Source organism: Bicyclus anynana, chromosome 14 (assembly GCF_947172395.1).
Source record: "Bicyclus anynana chromosome 14, ilBicAnyn1.1, whole genome shotgun sequence".
NCBI classification, from domain to species: Eukaryota; Metazoa; Arthropoda; class Insecta; order Lepidoptera; family Nymphalidae; genus Bicyclus; species Bicyclus anynana.
The window spans coordinates 15833688-15855349 of NC_069096.1; the positions used below are offsets into that span (position 1 = coordinate 15833688).

General features: G+C 37.0%; 1 protein-coding gene across 1 annotated transcript in view; it reads left to right on the top strand.

Moving 5' to 3' along the window:
* The window catches only part of LOC112057658 (protein yellow), a 33284-nt gene extending 13741 nt beyond the window's left edge, over positions 1–19543 (top strand). Inside the window, exons 2-3 of the mRNA XM_052885357.1 lie at positions 13715–13987; positions 16776–19543. Coding sequence (XP_052741317.1) covers positions 13723–13987; positions 16776–17878 — 1368 coding nt within the window. The 5' untranslated portion in view covers positions 13715–13722 and the 3' untranslated portion in view covers positions 17879–19543. The remainder of the gene's footprint in view (positions 1–13714; positions 13988–16775) is intronic.
* The last annotated feature ends 2119 nt before the right edge of the window (positions 19544–21662 follow it).

The window sequence follows — 21662 nt, forward strand, 5'->3', positions numbered from 1 at the left end:
ACTGAATAAAGACTGAAATACTTTATACATAGTTCACATGCGTACACGCATACGAATGAAATTTACTAACGCACTAGCATTTCCGGTCGCAAACTCTTCAAGTTAATATCACCCTTATTTCAACTATCATAATCACTAGTATGCCGTGCACACTAATCTGTTTACCTGTAAACATTATAGCAGAGGTGTACTATACGCAGAGCAACAGACACAAAAAGTGCACGGCACAATTATCCTTATATTTAGAAGGTTAATGACTATAATTGTGTGCACGTTTATCATGAGTAGAACACTGGGGCGCTGTCGAGGGCGCACCTTCGTATTCCGGTACGCCCTGACCCACTAAAATCGGAACACTCTCTTGAGAGTTGAGGCCGATATATCATGAACACTTTTGCTCATGGCTGTACATTTTTTTAACCCATTACCTATAAGAAGATCCGGAGTGCACGGACCCATATTTAACTAGATACCGTACTGTTAAAGCGTGGCTCAAATATTTATGCACTGAATCTATTTCCGCTCAAGTTTATTAGGTTTGGTTTTAAAAAAAAAATGAGAACAAATTCTTATTAAAGTTTCATAACGAATGGGAAATTAAATGGTTTTAATTACTTTTAAATATAACTAAATATCTCTCGTGACGTAGAAAACAAAATATTTACATGGTTGAATTTCATGCTATTGATTAGTCAAGTGACATTTAATAAAAATAAAGCCGCTTGTTTTTTAAATATGTTCGCTTTGGCTTTAGATCAAAAATGTTATTTGGTGATTCTATAAAGAAATCTCAGTAGCAGCTTTGAGTTGGCAAGTGGGCATTGGGTCGAACTCTTTACAGAATAGCTGGACGAGACACCAAGTGGTCATTGATTCGATTCTTGATCGCTGTATTATTAACCAGATATTTTAATAAAAAAAAAGATGTTAGAAGGACTCGCTCAATAAATACAATGACCTATTCTGTGCGTAACGTAACAAACAATACCTCTTTACTTACAAGTTTTCTTCAAGTAACGTGACCCAGTTTCCGCCGCCATTTTGTTTTATCGACGCAGTAAAACTGTTATTATCAACAACACAGAGCGTAAACAATATTGTACGGGTTTTGTTTCATTAGCTTTTGCCCTCCACCACAGAAAAGATATTACAACCAGTAGTTGGACTTCATACTAGAGGTCGAAACGCGAGCTATACCTACGCTCCTTGAACATGGGGTGATCGTAGGGTGAAGACAGTCGCGACTGTGCCGCGGTGACGAACGAACGCACGGTGTATTAACAGAGTAAAGTGTATTAATAGTATTAGATTTTTTTAATTATGACCAGTAGGAAATACTGTGCCGTTTTTGGATGCATGAATTCAAAATTATCCCATCCAGAGATAACTTTTTTTAAGTTACCTGGAAACTCTGAAAGGTTAACTTTAAAATAAATTTACTTATTAGTAGGTAGGTACATAATCTTGTATTTTTTAATGGATAAGGTATTTCCTTTTATCTCCAGAATAAAGGTAGGTATCTGGATTAGTAAATAAAGTGAATAGAGTAAAGGAAAGTGATTGACACGATTGAAATATGTAGCTATACGCGGTTCATGAATCACGATACAGTAGGTACGATAAGCTTGTATTAAACCTCGACTGCTTGTACAATGTATTGTGTGACTGTGCTCGGATCATTTGTGTTTTGTTACCCGACTGCGGCGAAGCCCAAAGGAGGAGTATGTGTTTGAATGTTATGACTTGTTGTTGTATGCGGGCGACGGGAGGAAAGGACTGCGCGGGTGTGAAGTCGTACGCGCTGGGCATCGTTACCCCCCTCCCGGACCGCGCCGACCTTCGGGAGTATTACGAACAAATTTGCCAAGCACACATACTGATAAATGATATGTCATTAGGCCGAGTGTCACTGGGTAACTTAGTTCTTAAAAAATCAAAATGGCGGATTTTATGCACTTTAATGTGCAAGCTCATAAAACTTTTGCTCAGCTTGGCATTGGTGACAAGAATTTTAACCGACTTCCAAAAAGAATCGTATCGTATTTACAGCGATATTTCCGTCATTTGTAAACCGTTTCATTTTTGTTTGGATGAATATTCTTTCAGGTTAGTCCCATTTTTTTCATGTCAGGATCTGATAATGGCATCCTAGAGAAATCTAGGGGAACTATCGTATCGTAGGGACAATTAGTGCGTTTGTTCATTGTTTCATTATCTATTTTAAATCACTACAATTTCATGAAGGTATTTATCTTTTTTTTTATTTGTTCACGTAGTGTGGAGGTAATACCTAGATGGCATCACCGAAATAAATATGTTTAAGAATACGACCAATCCTTCAAGATCATTGACGTAGTATCAGCCTTAATTAAATCAACCAATCAAAAAACACGCATTTTTATTTATCACTTCCCATTTTACTACAATTTACAAAGTATTTTATTTGTTTATATAAAAAAAGTTTATTTACAATCACAAAACTAAGTGGAAACACAAAGTTAGCAAATGTAATTAAATTTCTGCATGCGGGCAGCCCTATGACATGTTTACGTACCGCGCGGCTGTAGGTATTTATTTCAAAAATACGGCCGAGTTATTATACTGCTTGTAATATCTTTACTGTGCCTCCACTCACCCGCATCGCACTATCAGCTCGGCGTCAAATTGGTTTCGCCTGCAATATCTACGTGGACTTTACCGTGGCATCTTTATCATGGACTTATGTTTTGCTAGATACCGCTAGCTATCCATTCAAGCATCCCCGAAATTAGTTACGTGCATATTTAAAGAAAATCCGTTCGGTATTGTCGGATATGTTTCAGCATGAGAAAATATAGGAATAGAACCGGTATCAGCATCTTCTAAGTGTTACGTAGCGTATTCACAAGTTTTATCTTTGTCATTCGCCATAAAGTTAGAAAGTGACATATAACATACGTTTAGACTGTGCGATATTAATCTCTTCTTTTATCGCCCTAAACGAGAGAAAAGTGATACGTTTAAACCCAGCGTTGGCGCTTTTATAACGTTCTTAATTTAATTCATGGTCCAACGCCCAAAATTGAAAATGCAACACTGCTCGATAAAAAAGCTTAAAAGAATGGGGGCTAACACCAGTGGCGGATCCAGGATTTTGGTTTGGGGGGGGCTTGACCCTGATTAGGAATTTTTAACAAGGAAAACAATATAAAACTGCCCAAATGCGTGTCGGGCTACGCGCGTGTAAGGTTTTCTTGCCGGTATCTTCTCAGCAGAACCTGCCTTCCGAACCGGTGGTAGAATCTTACAAATAGTCAACTGACGTGTCAAAAGTGCTTGTAAACTGAGCCTACTTGAAATAAATGAATTTTGAATTTTGAAGGTTCCGTACATTGAATTAGCACGTATAGTTTATATTTTAAAAGACTCGAGTCACCTAGCTCTTTTTTTAAGACTCTTTTTGTTTTTGGCCCACTTGAAGGCTGAAAGACCAATTAGCTCTTTAGCTATAGCCTAGAGTCTAATTCTATTTAAGAGTCGGAGTTTTCAGAACTTCGAGCCCTAATGTTAATATTATCTTTTTGAAATTGTTCGCATCTTTTTATAAAAGCTAAAAGGCTAAAAGCCTAAAGAGCTCTGAGCCATCGTGCAGAGCCTATTTTAGAGTTCAGGATTTTTTTATTGTGAAAAAAATTTGTAACCACGTTTAGTATGGATGAGAATGCATGTTTAGCTGCGTGACTTCATTCTAAAAAAACATGGTGGAATAACCAAGATGGCGGACATTATGACTATCCTTATTCCACTTCTACCATATGGGTATCAAATGAAATAGCTTGTTAAGTAACTCAGTGTTTATACTGTTTATGACTCGCAAATAAAAGTGACGTCACTCTTAATCGAATATGGTGAACTTCTTATACATGGCGCAGTTAGTATATTATGCACTTCTGCATTTGAATATCAAATGAAAGGGCTTGCTCAATGTAACTCGATAATTATTGTGATTTCTAAAGATTGCCGATTAAGTTTTATATAGAACCGGCTTCTACGTCACTCTAAATCTAAAATGGTAGCCTTAAATTTAAATTTTTACTCAGAATCTGTTTTAACGATGTATGCAATGCCTAGATATCGATTTTGTAAGAAATCGGCGCAGAAAAAAAGAAAAAAAAATTGCGGTTTTTTCTTTAATTTTTACCTTAGAATCTGTTTTCACTATTCATGCAATGCCTAGATATCGATTTAGTGTGAAATCGGTGTAGTTGAAATAAATTTCTCAAAGGCGGCATTTTGAAGTTTACTCGAAAATCCGTTTTAATCAATCGTGTAGTGTAGTGTGTAGTGATGACAAACTTAAAAATAGCGGCTTTGTTTAAATAATAACTTAACTACTTGTCAAACACAGACAAATCGACAAACATACCCATATATGTACAGTATGTATGCGATTTCTGCCAATTCACTGCATAAAAGGACATCGTTCCAATAAAAAGGCTAGTTTTAACCCAAAAAACTAGAGTCTATACTACGACTACTAAGTCATAATAAGTCAATTAATATAATATACATAAAAGCAAGTTTAAAAAAGGGCTCGACCTTTTTTGCGATTTGAGTCTATTTTGAAATCTGAGCTGAGCTCTAAAAAAGACTCCCGAGTGTTCCCGAGTGTTAACAAGTAAGGCAAGAGTCTTTTGGAACACTACTTATAGCCCATAAAATGCATAAAAATACCGATAGCGATACCCCACACTATGGAATAGGCGAGAAAAAAAATTATCCTCCCTAATATAAATATACCCATGCATTTTATACAACGGAATTGGCTTTTTTTAATCCTTGCTTGTTTGTTTGTTCAAGCCCTTGACTACATTCTCACCTGATGGTAAGTGATGATGCAATCTAAGATGGAAGCGGGTTAATTTGTTAGGAGTAGGATGAATATCCACACCTCTTTCGGTTACTACACGACATCGTACCAGAACGCTAAATCGCTGGGCGGTACGTCTTTGTCGGTAGGGTGGTAACCAGCCAGACCAGGATCAATTAAGGAAATCTCAATCGTCCCAGCCAGGGATCGAAGCCAGGACCTCCGTTTTGTAAATCCACCGCGCATACCACTTCGCCACGGAGGTCGTCGTATACAGTTCTAATACGTTTACGTTTAAGTAGCAATCGATATTAAGCTGATAGTTTTTCTCCTAATTTCATTATATAGCCTACTTCTGTAAAACTTTTAAAGCATCATTATACAACCGTTTAGCTAGTAGAAGGCTGGGAACACTTGACTCTAACAAAACTTAGCCCTTAAAACCTTTATTTTTTACAAACGGAAAATCTATCTAAATCGGAAAATGGTGTTTGCAGACACACAATATTTTTTTAAGGTATTTCCCACACTATAGTATAAACAGAGAAAAGAAATCAGCCTCACTTTACATGTTATTTAAAAAATAAATATTTTTCAAGATTTCATTTTATGACTTTGACGAAATTTTTAATGGTTATACTCATAGTAAATTACACCTTTCGAGCAGTAATAGTCTCTGCGCTTAACCGCGGAGAGACGGATGGTCAGACAGACCATCGATCTCCTATTAAAAGTGGATGCACAATCAGCGACCAAAAAACGTCCCCAATCAATGAGTGCCAAACACAACTTCTTGGCACTCAATTCAGGTAGTCGCATTTGCAAATTCAACCTTAAACTCAACCCTTAAGGTTGAATTTGCTCTGAATTTGGGACTTCATTGAATATTATATATGACTATATTTAAAAGACTTGGGTATAATTTTCATTACCAATAATTCTAAAACTGCCAAAGCAAAATTGACCAGTTTTTAAATGATTTTTTTCTTCTGATTGTGTGTCTTTTTATTATAAGAGGTCAATGAGATAAACGGACATGGCGAAACTATAAGATTTCCTTGTGGACTATGGAATCTTGAAAAGGCCGTTTGGTTTATTGCAAATATCTGAAAAACTATTAAAGATTTTTTAATTTTAGTAAGAGATTCAAAAAGAAGAGCAAATTCTGTAACAAAAAGCTCTAACTTTCGGATCTGTCTGACTAACATTTTAGAAATCAACGTATAGCCGAAAACAGCTCATCTATCTCACGGACTGCAGGATGCCATAGAGTACAAGGTACCGAACGAAGTTTAGATTTGTCGAGTTAACAAATAATGTGATAAAGAAACTTAACATTTTAAAAAATGAGGACATAGATCCTTTTGGGGGGGGGGCTTGAGCCCCCTACCCCCCCCCCCCCCCTGTATCCGCTAGTGGCTAACACAATTTAATTTCAATAATGTAACATGAATTTGTGTTGACAGTGGACGGTTGACAGACAGCGCGTTGGTATGTAAAACTGAAGGAACGTTTTTTAACGTAACCAACCTTTATTTCATACACAGAAACAGGCTTGGCCTTTTACCATACCAGTACATCTAAAGCAAAACGGAATTCCCGAAATAGATTGTTTACAGCTTTACAGCTTTACTTAATGTGGTGACGCCGGGTTTCTTATGTTTTGATTACTCTGTAGATTCAAGACTCCTTTGACTATTGTAACATATAAAAATGCCAGACTTCCGTCTTGTACAAAACATGTTTTGCCTTTTAAGTTTCTCTGACCAAAATTAGTATGTCTTGTTGGACATACTCGTAATAGTGTGAGGTGTGAGGTGAGACTTGTAATACCTGATGACTTCGCACTGTTGGCGCTGGTTCGTAATGGACTCTGACGTAAGCGAAAGTGATTAGCGAATTTTATGACTGTGTAAATTATTCGATGTACCTACTCAAGTTAAGTTTGTTGACATAGGTTAGTTGGCATCTAAAGGCCTGTAATCATTTAAAATTTTGAAAATTAAGATTAAAATTAAATGAAACAATAAAACACTGTAACACTGTCCTAATGCTCGAATACTGAAACGTCACTCAGATATTTAGTAATCTCTTAAAAATTATGAGCAAACTCTAAATTCAACTCAATCAAAACTCAAACATCACTGTCAATGTCAAAATTCATTTATTGCAATTAGGCTTCATTTACAAGCACTTTTGAAACGTCAGGTAATGTTATTTGATAATGCCTAATGGTGATATTAATTATTATTTATCTAATAACAGTCGAAAGCTTAAAATTAAAGCTCTCATAACTTTACGTAACGATTCTGTCAGTAAGTCGCGCCTTTATTTGATCGCATGATAAAACAGGAGTACCTTACTGTAATATCACTTAAATAAAATATCGCATATACGAGTAAATCATATAATATTTTTATTTAATTAATCGTAACACACTTCGTTATAATACATATAATGAAACATAAATAGGTAGATAAACTATATTAACATTCTTATATCGTACAAGTCGAGGTTGATGGAAAAAAAATAGTTCCGGTGGCCGCAAGCAAGGTCGCCTTCCTTTCTATTATTTATTTATCACATAACTTTAAGTAGGTGTAAATACTGTACAGTTTATGTAGCTAAATATTCTATTCTCGTATCACTTCAATTCGTTTCAACATTATCATCAATAATCCATATTCGGCCTAATTTTAAGCACGAGTCTCCACTCAGAATGAGATGGGTTAAGCCAATAGTCCACCACGCTAGCCCAATGCGAATTGGCAGACATTACACTCGTAGAGAAGTAATCCGTTTAGCCGTATAGCCTGGATGGCCAGACCCCCAGTGATTTTATGTAAGCTCAAAGTCTGTCAGCCCTAACATAAGTACTATACTTACGTACTAAAGTACTTTGTAGGAGAAGACACGTGAAATTGAGAAACGTCTCCGATTTTTCATCAGAAAAAAAATATAACTAAATAAGGATGCAAACAGTAGGAGCGCAGCAAACAGACGTTTAGAACTTTCTGCACTTTCGGGCACACTATCGGTATCTAGTTACATATACGTCCGTGATATTTCGATTTTGTTTTCTGTTTTATTAACTAGCAGACGCCCGCGACTTGCGTGTTAAATTCGGTTTATAACAAATCCCGCGGAAACCATGGAATTTTTCGGGATAAAAAGTAGCCGAGAATAAAAAGTATGTCATGTCCATGTGTGTTAAAATCTATTTTAATTCTAGGCATATACATAATATGTACAAGTTCTGGTCTTTAGCTCTAGGTATATCCCCTCTCCTATAATGAGGGGGACCTAGCTATGCAGTGGCTAAAATAGGCTAATAATTATGAAGTGCTATGAAACCGACTATGCGTCTTCTAAGAATTTCATTTCTTTCGTTTCCAGTCTAAGCTGTTAAGGTATGAGTTTCTACTACTTAATGTTAATCACCAGCAGTGTGCACAATTTATTTAACTAGGGTAAGCATTATACGTTAAAATTGTACAAAATGGAAAATTATTATTTCAATACAGATTCATAGTGATTCCTCGTCCTCAGGGTAGGCAGTTAATTTATGTGTCTATGAAGTGCACCAATCACGCATCGATACGATGGATTACTAGCAGTTGATTCAGCTGAAAAATGTGAATGCCATTTCACGGTAAAATACTTAATTTTTATGTTCAAGTTTAAATGCTTTTACAGGCGTATCGTCTTATGGCTGAAACAAATCGACGTTACAAATCGATGCGTTCGAATTTGAGCTTTGTTTTGTTATTTGGAAAGGCGATTTTACCTTGTATGTAATAAGGTAATAACTGCAATGCCGTGAGTGTGATGAATTTTAATGCTAAAGAAACGTTATATGAGTTACTAGCAGACGTCACGCGGTTTCGCCTGCGTGTTTCTCGTTCTCATAGGAATACGGGGACGCACGTCGTATGTATATATACCTTCATCATTTAAGTTCTTATGTAAACAAATATACATGCGTATTGCGTTGACAATAGGCTAACACATTTTAAGGTTCCGAACATACGTAGTACAAAAACGGAACATTATAACATCACTCGCGCACATTTTTTTTAATCGTCTTAAATTGTTCCTTAACGGTTCTATTAGATTGAAAAAAATTTCATAATTTTCTTTTTAAGAAAATTTCAATTTTTAAATATTTTTTGACAGTCGAGCCAAAACTTGTCGGCCATGATGGTCTATATTTCAACTGTTTCATGACGTCACGATAACAAAAATTAGTTAACACTTAGTTTGACACTGATTACATCAAGTAACTTAGTGACTTCACAAAATAGACGTCAGCGTTTTTGACGTTTGGAAATTTAAAAAAAATACATGATTTTTAAATTAAGTTTTATAAGAAATCCTTCTTTTATTAATTGATATCGATATACTTCGGCCTCTATTCCATGTACTACAGTACAATATTGTTTACATTAAATTTGATATGAGTCAAATACCCTATTGGCCTGGTAGCCGCATGTCAATCTAGTCAACTAACAAGAGAAACTGCTACCTTTAGAAACAGTGGGAATATGGACCATTTATGTCACACACTCGTGACACAGATCTGTATTGAACTTTCCTTTCATCTTATTAAGAAGATTTCCAATCCCAATGGTTCAGTGGTTAACTTGTTAAATATGGATTAAGGTCTTTAAATGTTACTTGGTGTATCTGTCTTTTCTTTAAAAATTATCAACAGGTAAAGAGATACCTGTTGATTGGCGTCTTACCAGCTGGCTTATTGTTTTAGTATTTATTACCAACCTATTAAAATAAACATCAAATCAATTGATAAATGACGTCATCTACCTACTGTATGATGTCCACCAGTAGGCACTGGATAACATTTGTTACATAGAATATCAATTTCGTATATAAGTCAAAGATAGTGAATTAACCTGCAGAAGATAATGAAAAAAAAATAGATTTTTACGATATTGTTTTTGTAGAACATTATGAGTACATACCTTATACTATGTGCGCTGTAGCATGGTGCGGGCGACAGTCGCCTTATGACGTTCATGACACGGACTATTATCGCGAATCGTGGTAAACTTTCAAGAGTGAAACGGACTATCACCCGCACTATGCTACAGCGCACGAGCTGTAGTCCTTTATGAAGGTTCAAAATGAATAAGATATTTAGGTACATCGTCGGCGTGGCACTCAGTTGTTCACAAATCCTGCGAAAATATGGATTTTTTCATGGTTTTCCATGGATTTTTCCGGGATAAAGTAGCCTATTATCCAGAGTACAATTCCCTACCATTTACCTTTGCTTTAGTCCATAAGTCTTCAATCATTCACCTCTACGTGCCCAAACCATAAGCATATCTTCCTGGAATTTAGTCCCTAATCTATAATTTTAATAAAACTGTAGCAGGTCCAATTCTGTACATTGAAGATACATTGAATTAAACATAATCTAAATAATAATTTAGTAAAGCTAAAAATATTTTTGTTTCGATATTTTGGCTGTCTGTCTGTGTTTTTTTGTTAATCGGGCATCACGCTGAAACTACAGAATGAATTCCAATGAAACTTGGCTCGGTTTAAGACCTTGTTACGGAGCAGGATACTTTTTATTGCGAAAATAAAATAAGGGTGAACCCCTTTCTTATTTTATAAAGTTCAAAATAACACAGGGGTTCACACCTTTCTTATTTTATTTGTAGGGAAATAGAGCTTGAAAGTTTACATTGATTTTCACGCGGACGAAGTCGCGGGCGTCTGCTAGTTCACATTATTATTATAAAGGCTCTGTGGTATAAATCTTTTATCATTATAATGTTAGTGTGAAGAGACTTGTCATTAATACATAATACATAATAACGTGTTTAATTGAATGTTGTCAAAGTTATTTATACTCTAAAACCACAATTAAACTTTTTTACGTTTGTCCGTTTGTTTGACCGGGCTAATCTTTGGAACGGCTCAAACGATTTTAATGGGGCTTTCACTGGAAGATAGAGGAGGTTATTGAGTAACATATAAGCTACTTTTTATCTTGGAAAAGTCAGTGCTTCCCGCGGGATTTGTGAAAAAATTAATTTTGAACGAGTTGCGGACGAAGTCGTGGATTTCCGTTAGTTTTCAATAACGATGTTTTTTAACTTTAATTTTGTATTACCTTCCAACATAATAGGTACCTGTTTAGCTACTTAAAATTCCATTCTAGACCAGACTTTTTGTTTTTTTTTGTAGTTATCTATACTAATATTATAAAGAGGTAAAGTTTGTAAGTTTGTAAGTTTGTAAGTTTGTAACAATTTTTTGAAATGGGGTAATCTTCGGAACTACTGGACCGATTTTAAAAATTCTTTCACCAGTAGAATGCTACGTTATCGGGGAGTGCTATAGGCTATATTTTATATTTCTATCATATATAACTACTGAGATATCGCGGGTTTTCTCTTACACGGCAGACCGAAAAACTTACTTATTCGCATGCGCTGCCTCAACCATTGCGTATAACTGAAATAAATGTATGGAGGCTTTTTGAACCTTTAAAAGTTCTACAAAAAAGTCCGCGACACCATATATCTATCTTTTATATTTTAGCAGATATAGTACCTTTAGTACTTTAATAAATTATTTAAATTTTAAACTAAGGTTTACGTCATTATTTACACAACTAAACTTAAATCCTTATCAAAATAAATGATTTAATAATCACAAGGATATTGTATAGATAAGATTTGCCCTTTACAGTATGTTAATTAGTTATATAGTTTCGGAGATAATACAAAATTTCTGAAAGTCGCAGATATGCCCTTATATGACGCCCCGCGGTTTCATTACGTGGTTCCCGTTCCCGTATGAATATGAGGACCAAACATAGCCTATGACACTCGCAAATAATGTAGCTTTCTATTGGTAAAAGAATTTTCCAAATCGGTCCAGTAGATCCAGAGATTACCCCCGACAACCACACAAACTTTTCCTCTTTATAGTATTAGCATAGAAGTCGCTTGGGAAATTAGTCTTTTGGTCATTGCACCACGCACAAAAGGCTGGACCAATTTTGCTGAGGGTAGGGATAGGATAGAGGTAGGGAAGGGGTAGGATAGAGATAGGGTAGGGGTAATTTAGGGAAAGTGTAGGGTAGGGTAGGGTAGGGTACGGAAAAGGTAGGGGTAGTGTAGGGTAGGGGCAAGGTAGAGGTAGGGGAAGGATATGGAACGTATAGGGTAGGGGAGGAGTAGGATAGGGGTAGGGTAGGGTAGGGGTATGGTACGGGTAGGGTAGGGTTAGGGTAGGGATAAGGTAGGGGTAGGGAAGGGTTAGGGTTAGCGGTAGGATAGGGGTAGATTAGGGGTAGGGTAGGATAGGGTATGGATAGGTTACGGGTAGGGTTAGGATAGGGTAAGGTGGGGGGAGGGAAGGGTTAGCGTTAGCGGTAGGGTAGGAGTAAGGTAGGGGTAGGGTAGGGTAGGGTAGGGTTGGGTAGGTTTACGAGCAGGGTAAGGTAGAGGTAGAGAAGTTTACATCAATTTTTACGCGGACGAAGTCGCGGGCGTCCGCTAGTAAAATATAAAATCATTCACAAACACTTTTTTTTTATCCGATCGCACCGCACGGGTGTCTTGTTTAGTGATTTATTTATACGATAAACATAAAATCATCATTATATTACAAAATTCGGCATTTTAAATGTTTTCTTTGTTTTACGTAAATTATTACATCCTAATAAATATACAGGTTGTTGTCCGGAAACAATATACTGCAGTAGAGCTTATTTGTAGACAATGTAGTCATGTACGTACATACTCGTACATACATCATCATCATTAGCAACCCATTTTCGGCTCACTGTTGAGCACGAGTCTCCTCTCAGAATGGGAGGGGTTAGGGCCATGGGCGTAGCCAGGATTCTATCTAGAGGGGGGGGGGGGGGCACTATACATAATTGTGTTTATTGAGTATCTCATAATATAAATTGATATTGTCCGACCGAAACTAGTTTTTACGGCTGAAATCGAAACAGAATTTCAGTTTGGTAGGTACATCATCTTCCGTAAATCTTTAATATAAAAATGAATGTTTAAAATGTGTTGCTAAGCGCAAATCTCAAGCAGCAGATATGAGTTACGAACAGTGACAAAACATTTTTTTTTTAGAAATTGACATTTAGGAGCAGTGTTGAAATACAGTAGGTGTGAGTATGTTAATTTAGAACCAGGCTTGTGTTACACGGAAGTGTACTACAATACACCAAGTTGTATTGTCGCCATCATAATAAAACAAATGTAGTAGTATACAAAACTTTTTGCGGCACAAGCTTTTTGGACCGGTTACTTTCTGGTTGATGTAACATCAACTCACAGAGAATTATTATTAGATAGCAGAACGACTTAGTAGATTCAGACTTCTGAACCGGCTGTAGAGTCACTAAATAAACATATCGTTACCAGTGGTATAGCGTGCCCAGGGGCCCTGTATAAAAAGTTGGGGGGGGGGGGGGGGGGAGTGGTGTGTGTGTGTGTGTGTGTGTGTGTGTGTGTGTGTGTGGCAATAGACGAGCGGCAAACCCAGGACAATCTCCTTAGGTCATTGTTTTACTAACTAACTCTAACACTGCGCTTTCCGGTGCGGGGTCGCACAATCCCACGTAAAGGAAACCTGTAGCCTGGAGACCGGTGTATAATTGATACGGCTTATACAGCGGTGGCTACGCCCCTTACCTTAATGAAAAAAAAAAAATTGTAGTAAGTCGTCCAGTTTTCTTTGAGTTTATCGCGAACAGACAGACAACAGATGCAGTGGACTTTGTTTTATAATATGTATACCTAGATGATAATAGATTGTGTTCAATTTGAAATGAAATGGAATCAATTCCTCCTATTCCAGTTGCAAAAATGGGGGGCACGAAGACCCTAATCTTCCTCCAGCTGGTCTACATCACGGCGTGCATGGAACAGCTGGACATCATCTACGAGTGGAAGCAGCTGGACTTCCAGTTCCTCACTCCAGAGGCTCGGCAGCAGGCGTTAGACAGTGGGAGTTTCATCCCTGAGAATAACATCCCCATGGGGCTGGAGATATATGGGGACAGGCTGTTTATTACTGTCCCCAGGTGGAGGAGTGGGGTGCCGGCCAGCTTGACTTATGTCAACCTGAAGGGTGAGTTAAGTTTTTTTTTACCATAACAATCAGGCTGTTTTTATTGCCCAACTGCGGGCACAGGTACTTCCCTAAAACAGAGAGGGATACATATAAATAGTCCAGTATAAATAAATTGTCATCTATCCTTGAATAATTCCTGCAAAGCTGTAAAGGAGTTTTTGTGTGGGAGATCAGTATAATATGGTGGCGTACGACCATCTTTTTTTCGATTTTTCGAAATTGCTGCAGCATTTTAAAACGTTTATAAATCGATAGAGGATAGATCTCTTTATCAACCCATATTCGGCTCACTGTTGAGTCTCCTCTCAGAATGAGAGGGGTTAGGCCAATAGTCCACCACGCTGGCGCAATGCGGATTGGCAGACTTCACATACTCAGAGAATTAAGAAAATTCACTGATATGCAGGTTGATCACGTGATTTCACGATGATTTCCTTCACCGTTCGTGCCACGTAATATTTAAATTTCTTAAAATGCACAAAACTGAAAAGTACGAGGAGCATGCCCCGGACCGGATTCGAACCCACATCCTCCGGAATCGGAGGCAGAGGCACTGGGCTATCAAGGTTCTTAGAGTATACTTACATGATCATAAAATAAAATAAGTCGAGAGCTTTTGATATCAAAGATCTTATGTGAGTTTTTCGAGGTATTGTAAAGGCTTTATTTATAAGGTTTTATACCTTTAATTTTTCTTCATTCTCTTATTTCTGCGTAAATAAATTCTATCAGGTACTTATTCATTTTCACCTCAAGCAAAGCGGAGGCTTCAAAAAAGGAGACGTTTGGAGGTGACCCGCTATCGACTTCGAAATGCCCTTTTTGGGCGCCCCTTCATTATGGAGGCATCTAGACCGGTTCTTGGTTCACGTAACAGACGCGATGAACGAAATTTTCGCGTATCCCATACATTGTAGAAGATTGAGTTTGCATTCAAATTGTTTTATTAACCGATTTAAAAAAGGAGGAGGTTATTATCTGTACCTTTACCGATCTAGCCTCGTTCATTGAATAAACTGACTCCTGATTTACAAGACGGAGGTCCTGAGTTCGATCCCCGGCTGGGCCGATTGAGATTTTCTTAATTGGTCCAGGTCTGGCTGTTGGCAGGCTTCGGCCGTGGCTAGTTACGACCCTACCGGCAAAGACGTACCGCCAAGCGATTCGGTACGATGTCGTGTAGAAACCGAAAAGGGGTGTGGATTTTCATCCCCCTCCTAACAAGTTAGCCAGCTTTCATCTTAAACTGCATCATGACTTATCATCAGATGAGATTGTAGTTACGCGCTGTTCACGGAATACGGAGCATTCTTCTTCAGTACTTCGGTACTTCTCAAAAGCATCTATGCGATTCCGGTCAGCTGATTTGATGGTTGAATACGTATAAATATTGTAAAATTTAGAGTATCGGCATTTAGTGTTTATGGAAATACTCCTGTCTTTCCAAATTTTATGCAGAAACATGGCGCTTTTAGCCATCTAGATTCTTTTACGAATTTCTGTTTCAGATGATTCTTATATGTATATAATTACTTACGAGTATATAGGAACCAAGATATCTGAAATGATGTGCAGTTTCTAGATTCAGCGATGTGTAATCCAGTACGTTGTAATTTGTTGGCGCGATCTACAACCATCAGTTATGTTATGATACTATGTGTAGGTACGTCATGATTCTATGTTCACAGAAGTTAAATGAATGATATTACTGTTCCTTGTTCCATTCTCCCTTATGACAAAGGAAAGTGTTATGCTCTTACAGGCCTGCCTCTGTTGTAACGACAAACCCGCCTTTTACACTCAATCCATAATGCATCCATTGTAAGGTGTTTTTAGTTTCCTATAATTTACGGTTATAAATAAATCTTGCTTTATAACCTGGAGGTCATGAGCCTTCGTCTACCTAGGTACGATTTTAGTGTAATTATAAATAATGTAAGTACCTATTACTTATAGATAATTAATTGTGTTTTATTTTTTTACAACAATTTAATTTTTCCGTTTATAGTGTGTCTTAAAATCACTTTATTGCCGAGAAATCTAGTCGTGATAATATTTTCTATACGGTAACTGAGGTCAGGTGAGCTAATATGACATTTATTTAAGTTTTTTGACATTTAGGCACATAATACATAATAGTAGGTGCAAGTTAGGTAATAAGAAATGAATAATAAATGAAAGTTAGTTTTTATTTTTTGATTAAGCTGTGATTTAGCGTTAAATTTCTTACCTAGGTACATCTTTCTATTGAAAGTGGTCAAGTATAGTCCATAATCCGTCATTGTCAGTCAGTGAGTCCGTAGTCAAGTCATGTCATGCTTTAGTAAGGCGAAGGCAACCTTCCTAAGTCTACGCCGTGATAGCCCAGTGGGTATGACCTCTGCCTCCGATTCCCTAAGGTTTGGCTTCGAACCCGGTCGAGGGTATGCACCTCCAACTTTTCAATTGTGTGCATTTTAAGAAATTAAATATCACGTGTCTCAGATGGTGCAGGAAAACCATCGTGACTACTAGAGAATTTTCTTAATTCTTTGCGTGCATTGGACCAGCGTGGTGGACTATTGGCCTAACCCCTCTCATTCTGAGAGGAGACTCGAGCTCAGTAAAACGTGTGCTGCATGTAGCAAGTAGGTACTGATAATTCTTTCGATTTCTACGATACACTCGTAATTCCTGCGATTGTCCCCGCCCAGCTATAAAGTTACCCCATTGGTTTCATCGTGACAGGTATTTACAGGTAAAGAAAAACGTTCCCCATAACTAACGAAATCGTATCTCTTTACAGACAACTCCACCAAGTCACCGAAGTTGATTCCCTACCCGAGCTGGGCCGCGCATCAAATAGGATCTGACGGTAAGCCAGAGATAGTTTCACCGTTCAGAATCAGAGCCGACCGCTGCGACCGCCTGTGGGTTTTGGACAACGGCAAGATAGGCAACCTGGAGACCAACAAAACGAAGTTCCTCCCATCCCTCATTATTTATGATTTGAAGACGGACACTCTCATCAGGAAATACGTCTTCCCCGAAGAACAAGTCAAGGAGGAATCAGGGTTCGCAAACATTGCCGTTGAAGACACAGACTGCGACAAAACGTACGCTTACGCTGCTGATTTGGGGAAGCCAGGCATAGTTGTTTACTCCTGGGAGAAAAACGAGTCGTGGAGGATAACCCACCACTTCTTCCACCCCGATCCGTTGGCATGCGACTTCAGTGTTAAAGGACGCAATTTCAGCTGGACGGACGCTATTTTCGGTATCGGATTGTCTGCGCCTAACGCTGACAATTTCAGCACCTTGTACTTCCACCCGATGGCCAGTTACAACGAGTTTGCCGTCTCTACAGAGTATTTGAGAAACCAATCAGTTGCTGACGCTAATTTCAACGCCTTCAAACTCCTAGGAAGTAGAGGAACGAACGCTCAATCCAGCGCTTCGTTTGTCGATCCAAAAACTGGTGTCCTCTTCTATTCTCTCGTGAACTTAAACGCAGTGGCCTGTTGGAGGACGACGAACAAAGAATACTTGATGAAGAACCAGGGCAGAATTTATATGGATGACGTGAAAATGATTTACCCGACGGACATCAAAGTGGATTACGATGAAAATCTATGGGTGCTGTCAAACAGAATGCCTCTTTGGATGTACGACAAATTGGACCCCAACGATTTTAACTTCAGGGTGTTTTCTGCTCCGGTTCTGAATGCTATAAGCCACACCGCCTGTGACGTCACTCCGCGATCAGATATTCTGGACAAGTTCGTTAATAAATTGAAGAATGTGACCAATAAAATTGCCAACAAAATAAAACCCAATTCAGGTGTGTCCAACAATCCATTGTCGTTGGCGGTTGTTTTATTAATATCTGCTGTTTCGTTACTAATGTGATCGTTGTGTGAACTGTACAAATTGAATGTTGATTCAGTAGCTATTAAGTTATAAAAGTGTATAGTTTTATTGTTCACGTCAGTATGACGTGTACAAAATAGTCATTGCAGTCGTTTCTTCATGATAATCCCAGACATTTGTTATAATAATTCATTGGTAATATAATAGATATTATTGTATAACAATAAAATCTCCATAATATTAACAAAGATATATATTTTAAAAACATAGAAATAAGATTTTACCAAAATGATTCAGGTGATTCAGGACATTCCAATTATTCCAATTTAGAAATAAGTCTATTTAAAGAAAGAGTAACATTTCAAGTAATTTCAAAGATTTTACTTGAGGAAAGGAGGAATTTATCGTCACAAGTTGACAATGTTTGGTGCTTAAAGTTTTATTGACATTTGTGAAACTTTTATTGTTTAGTTATTTAACAGAAAGCAGTTAAAGATAAAATCTACCTGTATGCCTTTTTGTAATCAAATAAAACCGTTTGCACTTTAAAAATATATAATCAAACATAAGTAGATATCCGTGACATATTTCAGTTGAAAACTCAAGAACCTTTCTAACTTCAAAAAATGGACTTTCAGATAAAGTCCGACTTTCCATTTCCTCCTGTATAGTTGATATTTCCAAAATATCTTACTTAGTCCGACTTTATACAAAAGAAAATAAATTTTACTTCAGTTAGCTATCTTCAGTACTTTCTTTCAGTATTTGGCGAAAATTAATTTTCCATAACTATGTATATAATGTCTTCTAATTATATTATATAAAAAATAGTCTAGAATATTTCAGGTCCTATTAGAAGACATTTAAACTCGACGTTTTTGAGCCTAGGCCATAGGCTTTTTTTGGTGAGCTTAGATATAAATTCAATTTAGATCTACATTACACTTTTGATTCTTTAGTTTGTGCTAATTTTCCGAAGAAAAGGAATCCTAAAATGTCCATACTTTCTGTTTTCTTTGCACTTTCAACATATCCGCATTTTGGTACAAAAAAATTGTGTGCGTTACCTTTATTTATTGTGATTATGTACATTTTGTAATAAGTTTGTGTGTACTTACCTACTTAATGAATGTGCCTTGGAGTGATATAATTTAGTGAATAATTAATTTTAATTATTGTTAAGTAACCAGTTATTCTATATCACGAAGACCAATACGATGATTCTTTCATAGTCAGTAATTCTTTAATTTGTAAACAAGTAATATGAATCATAAAGCCTATAACTCAACGGTAAAAGGGCCGACCGACATCGAGGTAAAGGGTTCGATTCCCGCTTATGAGAATTTCAGACAAACTGGAAGGGATTTTCCAAAAAATAACATTTAACATTACTGTTTAGGGCACTGGCTCTCATATAATGTGTTTAGAGCTTAAACCAAGGTGGTATTTTTACTACTTCAGATTAAATAAACGCTATTTAATGTAGAGCGGGACTATCTATTATATTGAATAATTTTTGGAAAATTGGATAAAATATAAACCAAAGTCCCCAAGGAGTCCCTGTGGATTTGTAGATACGTACGTACCTACTCGCACCAGCTATGGTCTTCGTGTGTAGAACGGCTTATTGATAACAATGTTTTTTTTTAATAATGTAAATAATAATTATTTGTGATAAATAAATAAAGGCTTAAATACCTATTACATCTGTGTTTCAATTTATCATTATGTTTAGTTCAACAGACCTACAGTCAATAAACTTATAGTAATAAGGGGAAATATTATCTTAGTTAGATAAGCAAATAGCTCGAGATCATTGCTTAAAATGAATTCATTGCTATTTGCTTTTACTTACATTTTATTGACGACTTTCTACTTTCTCCGATAATTTTAAATGTCCAATGCACTAGCGCCATCTATGAGAGATTTGTAACACTTGTTTTACGATGTTCCACATGGACGATAGATGGCAATCTTCTTTTAAAATTAAAACCTTGTGTTTTAATTTTATTATTGGTAAGGTGGTAAGTAAGTAAATTGAATTTGTACTTTTCTTTTGCAATTGAGAAAGAATACAATAAGGAACTTAAAATAACTTATCCTAATAACTATACAAATCACGCCCACTTGGAATGGTGGCAAGAATACTGGCTGCATCTCCGCGCTGGATAGCCAGGCTGAAAGTGATCATCAAAATAATTTGATCATTTATTGATCAGATTTTAGTTTTACTGTAACTAATGATATTGCATTTAATTTTCTATACTAATAATACGAGTAAGTATTATAAAAAGGAAAGATTTGATTGTTTGTTTGTTGTGTAAAAAATTCTTTCACTGTTGGGAAGCTACACTATCCCCTAGTGCTATAAGCTATATATTATCCATAATCCGAAGGTAGAAACCGCGCGGCGTCTGATAGTATTTAATAACTCGTTAAAAAATATTGCCACTCCCTAGTTGTAATAATTGTCCAGTTGAACCAGTGCCATCTGTTGCAGATTTTAATTTTTACGTAGGGCTGTTTAATTTAGCCACTAGAAGGCGGTGTTTATATATATTTTCTCACTTAGAATATTTCGATGTTAGGGACGTCGTGGTTCCTAAAATCAGAAATAAAATATTTCATCATATCAGCGGATGGACGTCCACTGCAGGACATAGGCCTTTTGTAGGGACTTCCAAACATCACGATACTGAGCCACCTGCATCCAGCAAATCCCTGCAACTCGCTTGATGTCGTCAGTCTACCTGGTGGGATGTCGAACGAACACTGCGCTTATTAGTGCGGGGTCGCCATTCGAGCATTTTAGGACCCCAACGTCCATCGGCTCTTCGAACTATGTGCCCATCCATTGCCACTTCAGCTTCGCAACTCGTCGAGCTATATCGGTGACTTTGGTTCTTCTGCGGATCTCCTCATTTCTGATTCGATCACGCAGAGATACTCCTAACATAGCTCGTTCCATCGCCCGCTGTGTGACTCTGAGCCTTCTTATGAGGCCCATAGTTAGCGACCAAGTCTCGGAACCATAGGTCATCACTGGCAACACGCACTGTTCGAAGACTTTTGTCTTCAGGCACTGAGGAATTTCACCAAAGATTATATACTATTAGATTATATACTTGTACAATATTTAAGTATTATTTATTTTAATTACTTTTTTTGTTTATGCGACTCAATGAAATTAAGATAATAAATTAGTCGCTTTTGTTCACCTCAGATTTGACGCACTAGTGACTTACCTACTCGTATCTCTATTATGTATAAAATCTTTGGTTAAGTTGTTATGTTATGTGTAGCCAAAATAATTATTAATAACCACGTGTTATATATTATGTTTGGGTTATTGGAAACTAACCCAAACATAATTTACCGGTTATTATATTACCGATTGTATATTAGCTATTTGCTGATAAATTGAGTTAGGTAGGTATATCTTAAATTATAACTAGGGTTACCATAAACTGTCCATTAGATCAATAAAACAAAAGTTGTAAACGTAATAAAAATAAATGTAACATTTTAGAATTTTTAAAACATAGGTTAGGTACGAGCTTACTTCGTAACTACCTGCTTACTACTTACTGTATATTATCGAAATCAAAATCTGCATCTGTCATGTTACCTGGGCCTGAGATAGGTAAGTTGAGTTCTACCTTGATTCTACTGATATTTTTAGCGTTTATTCGTGACATCGTACCGGGACGCTAAGTCGACGTAACCCTTTGCCGGTAGGGTAGTAACTAGCCACTGCCGATGCATGCCACCAGTGGTGTACATAAGGCTGTTGATCAGGGTAATGCACTGGTAAGATAATTTA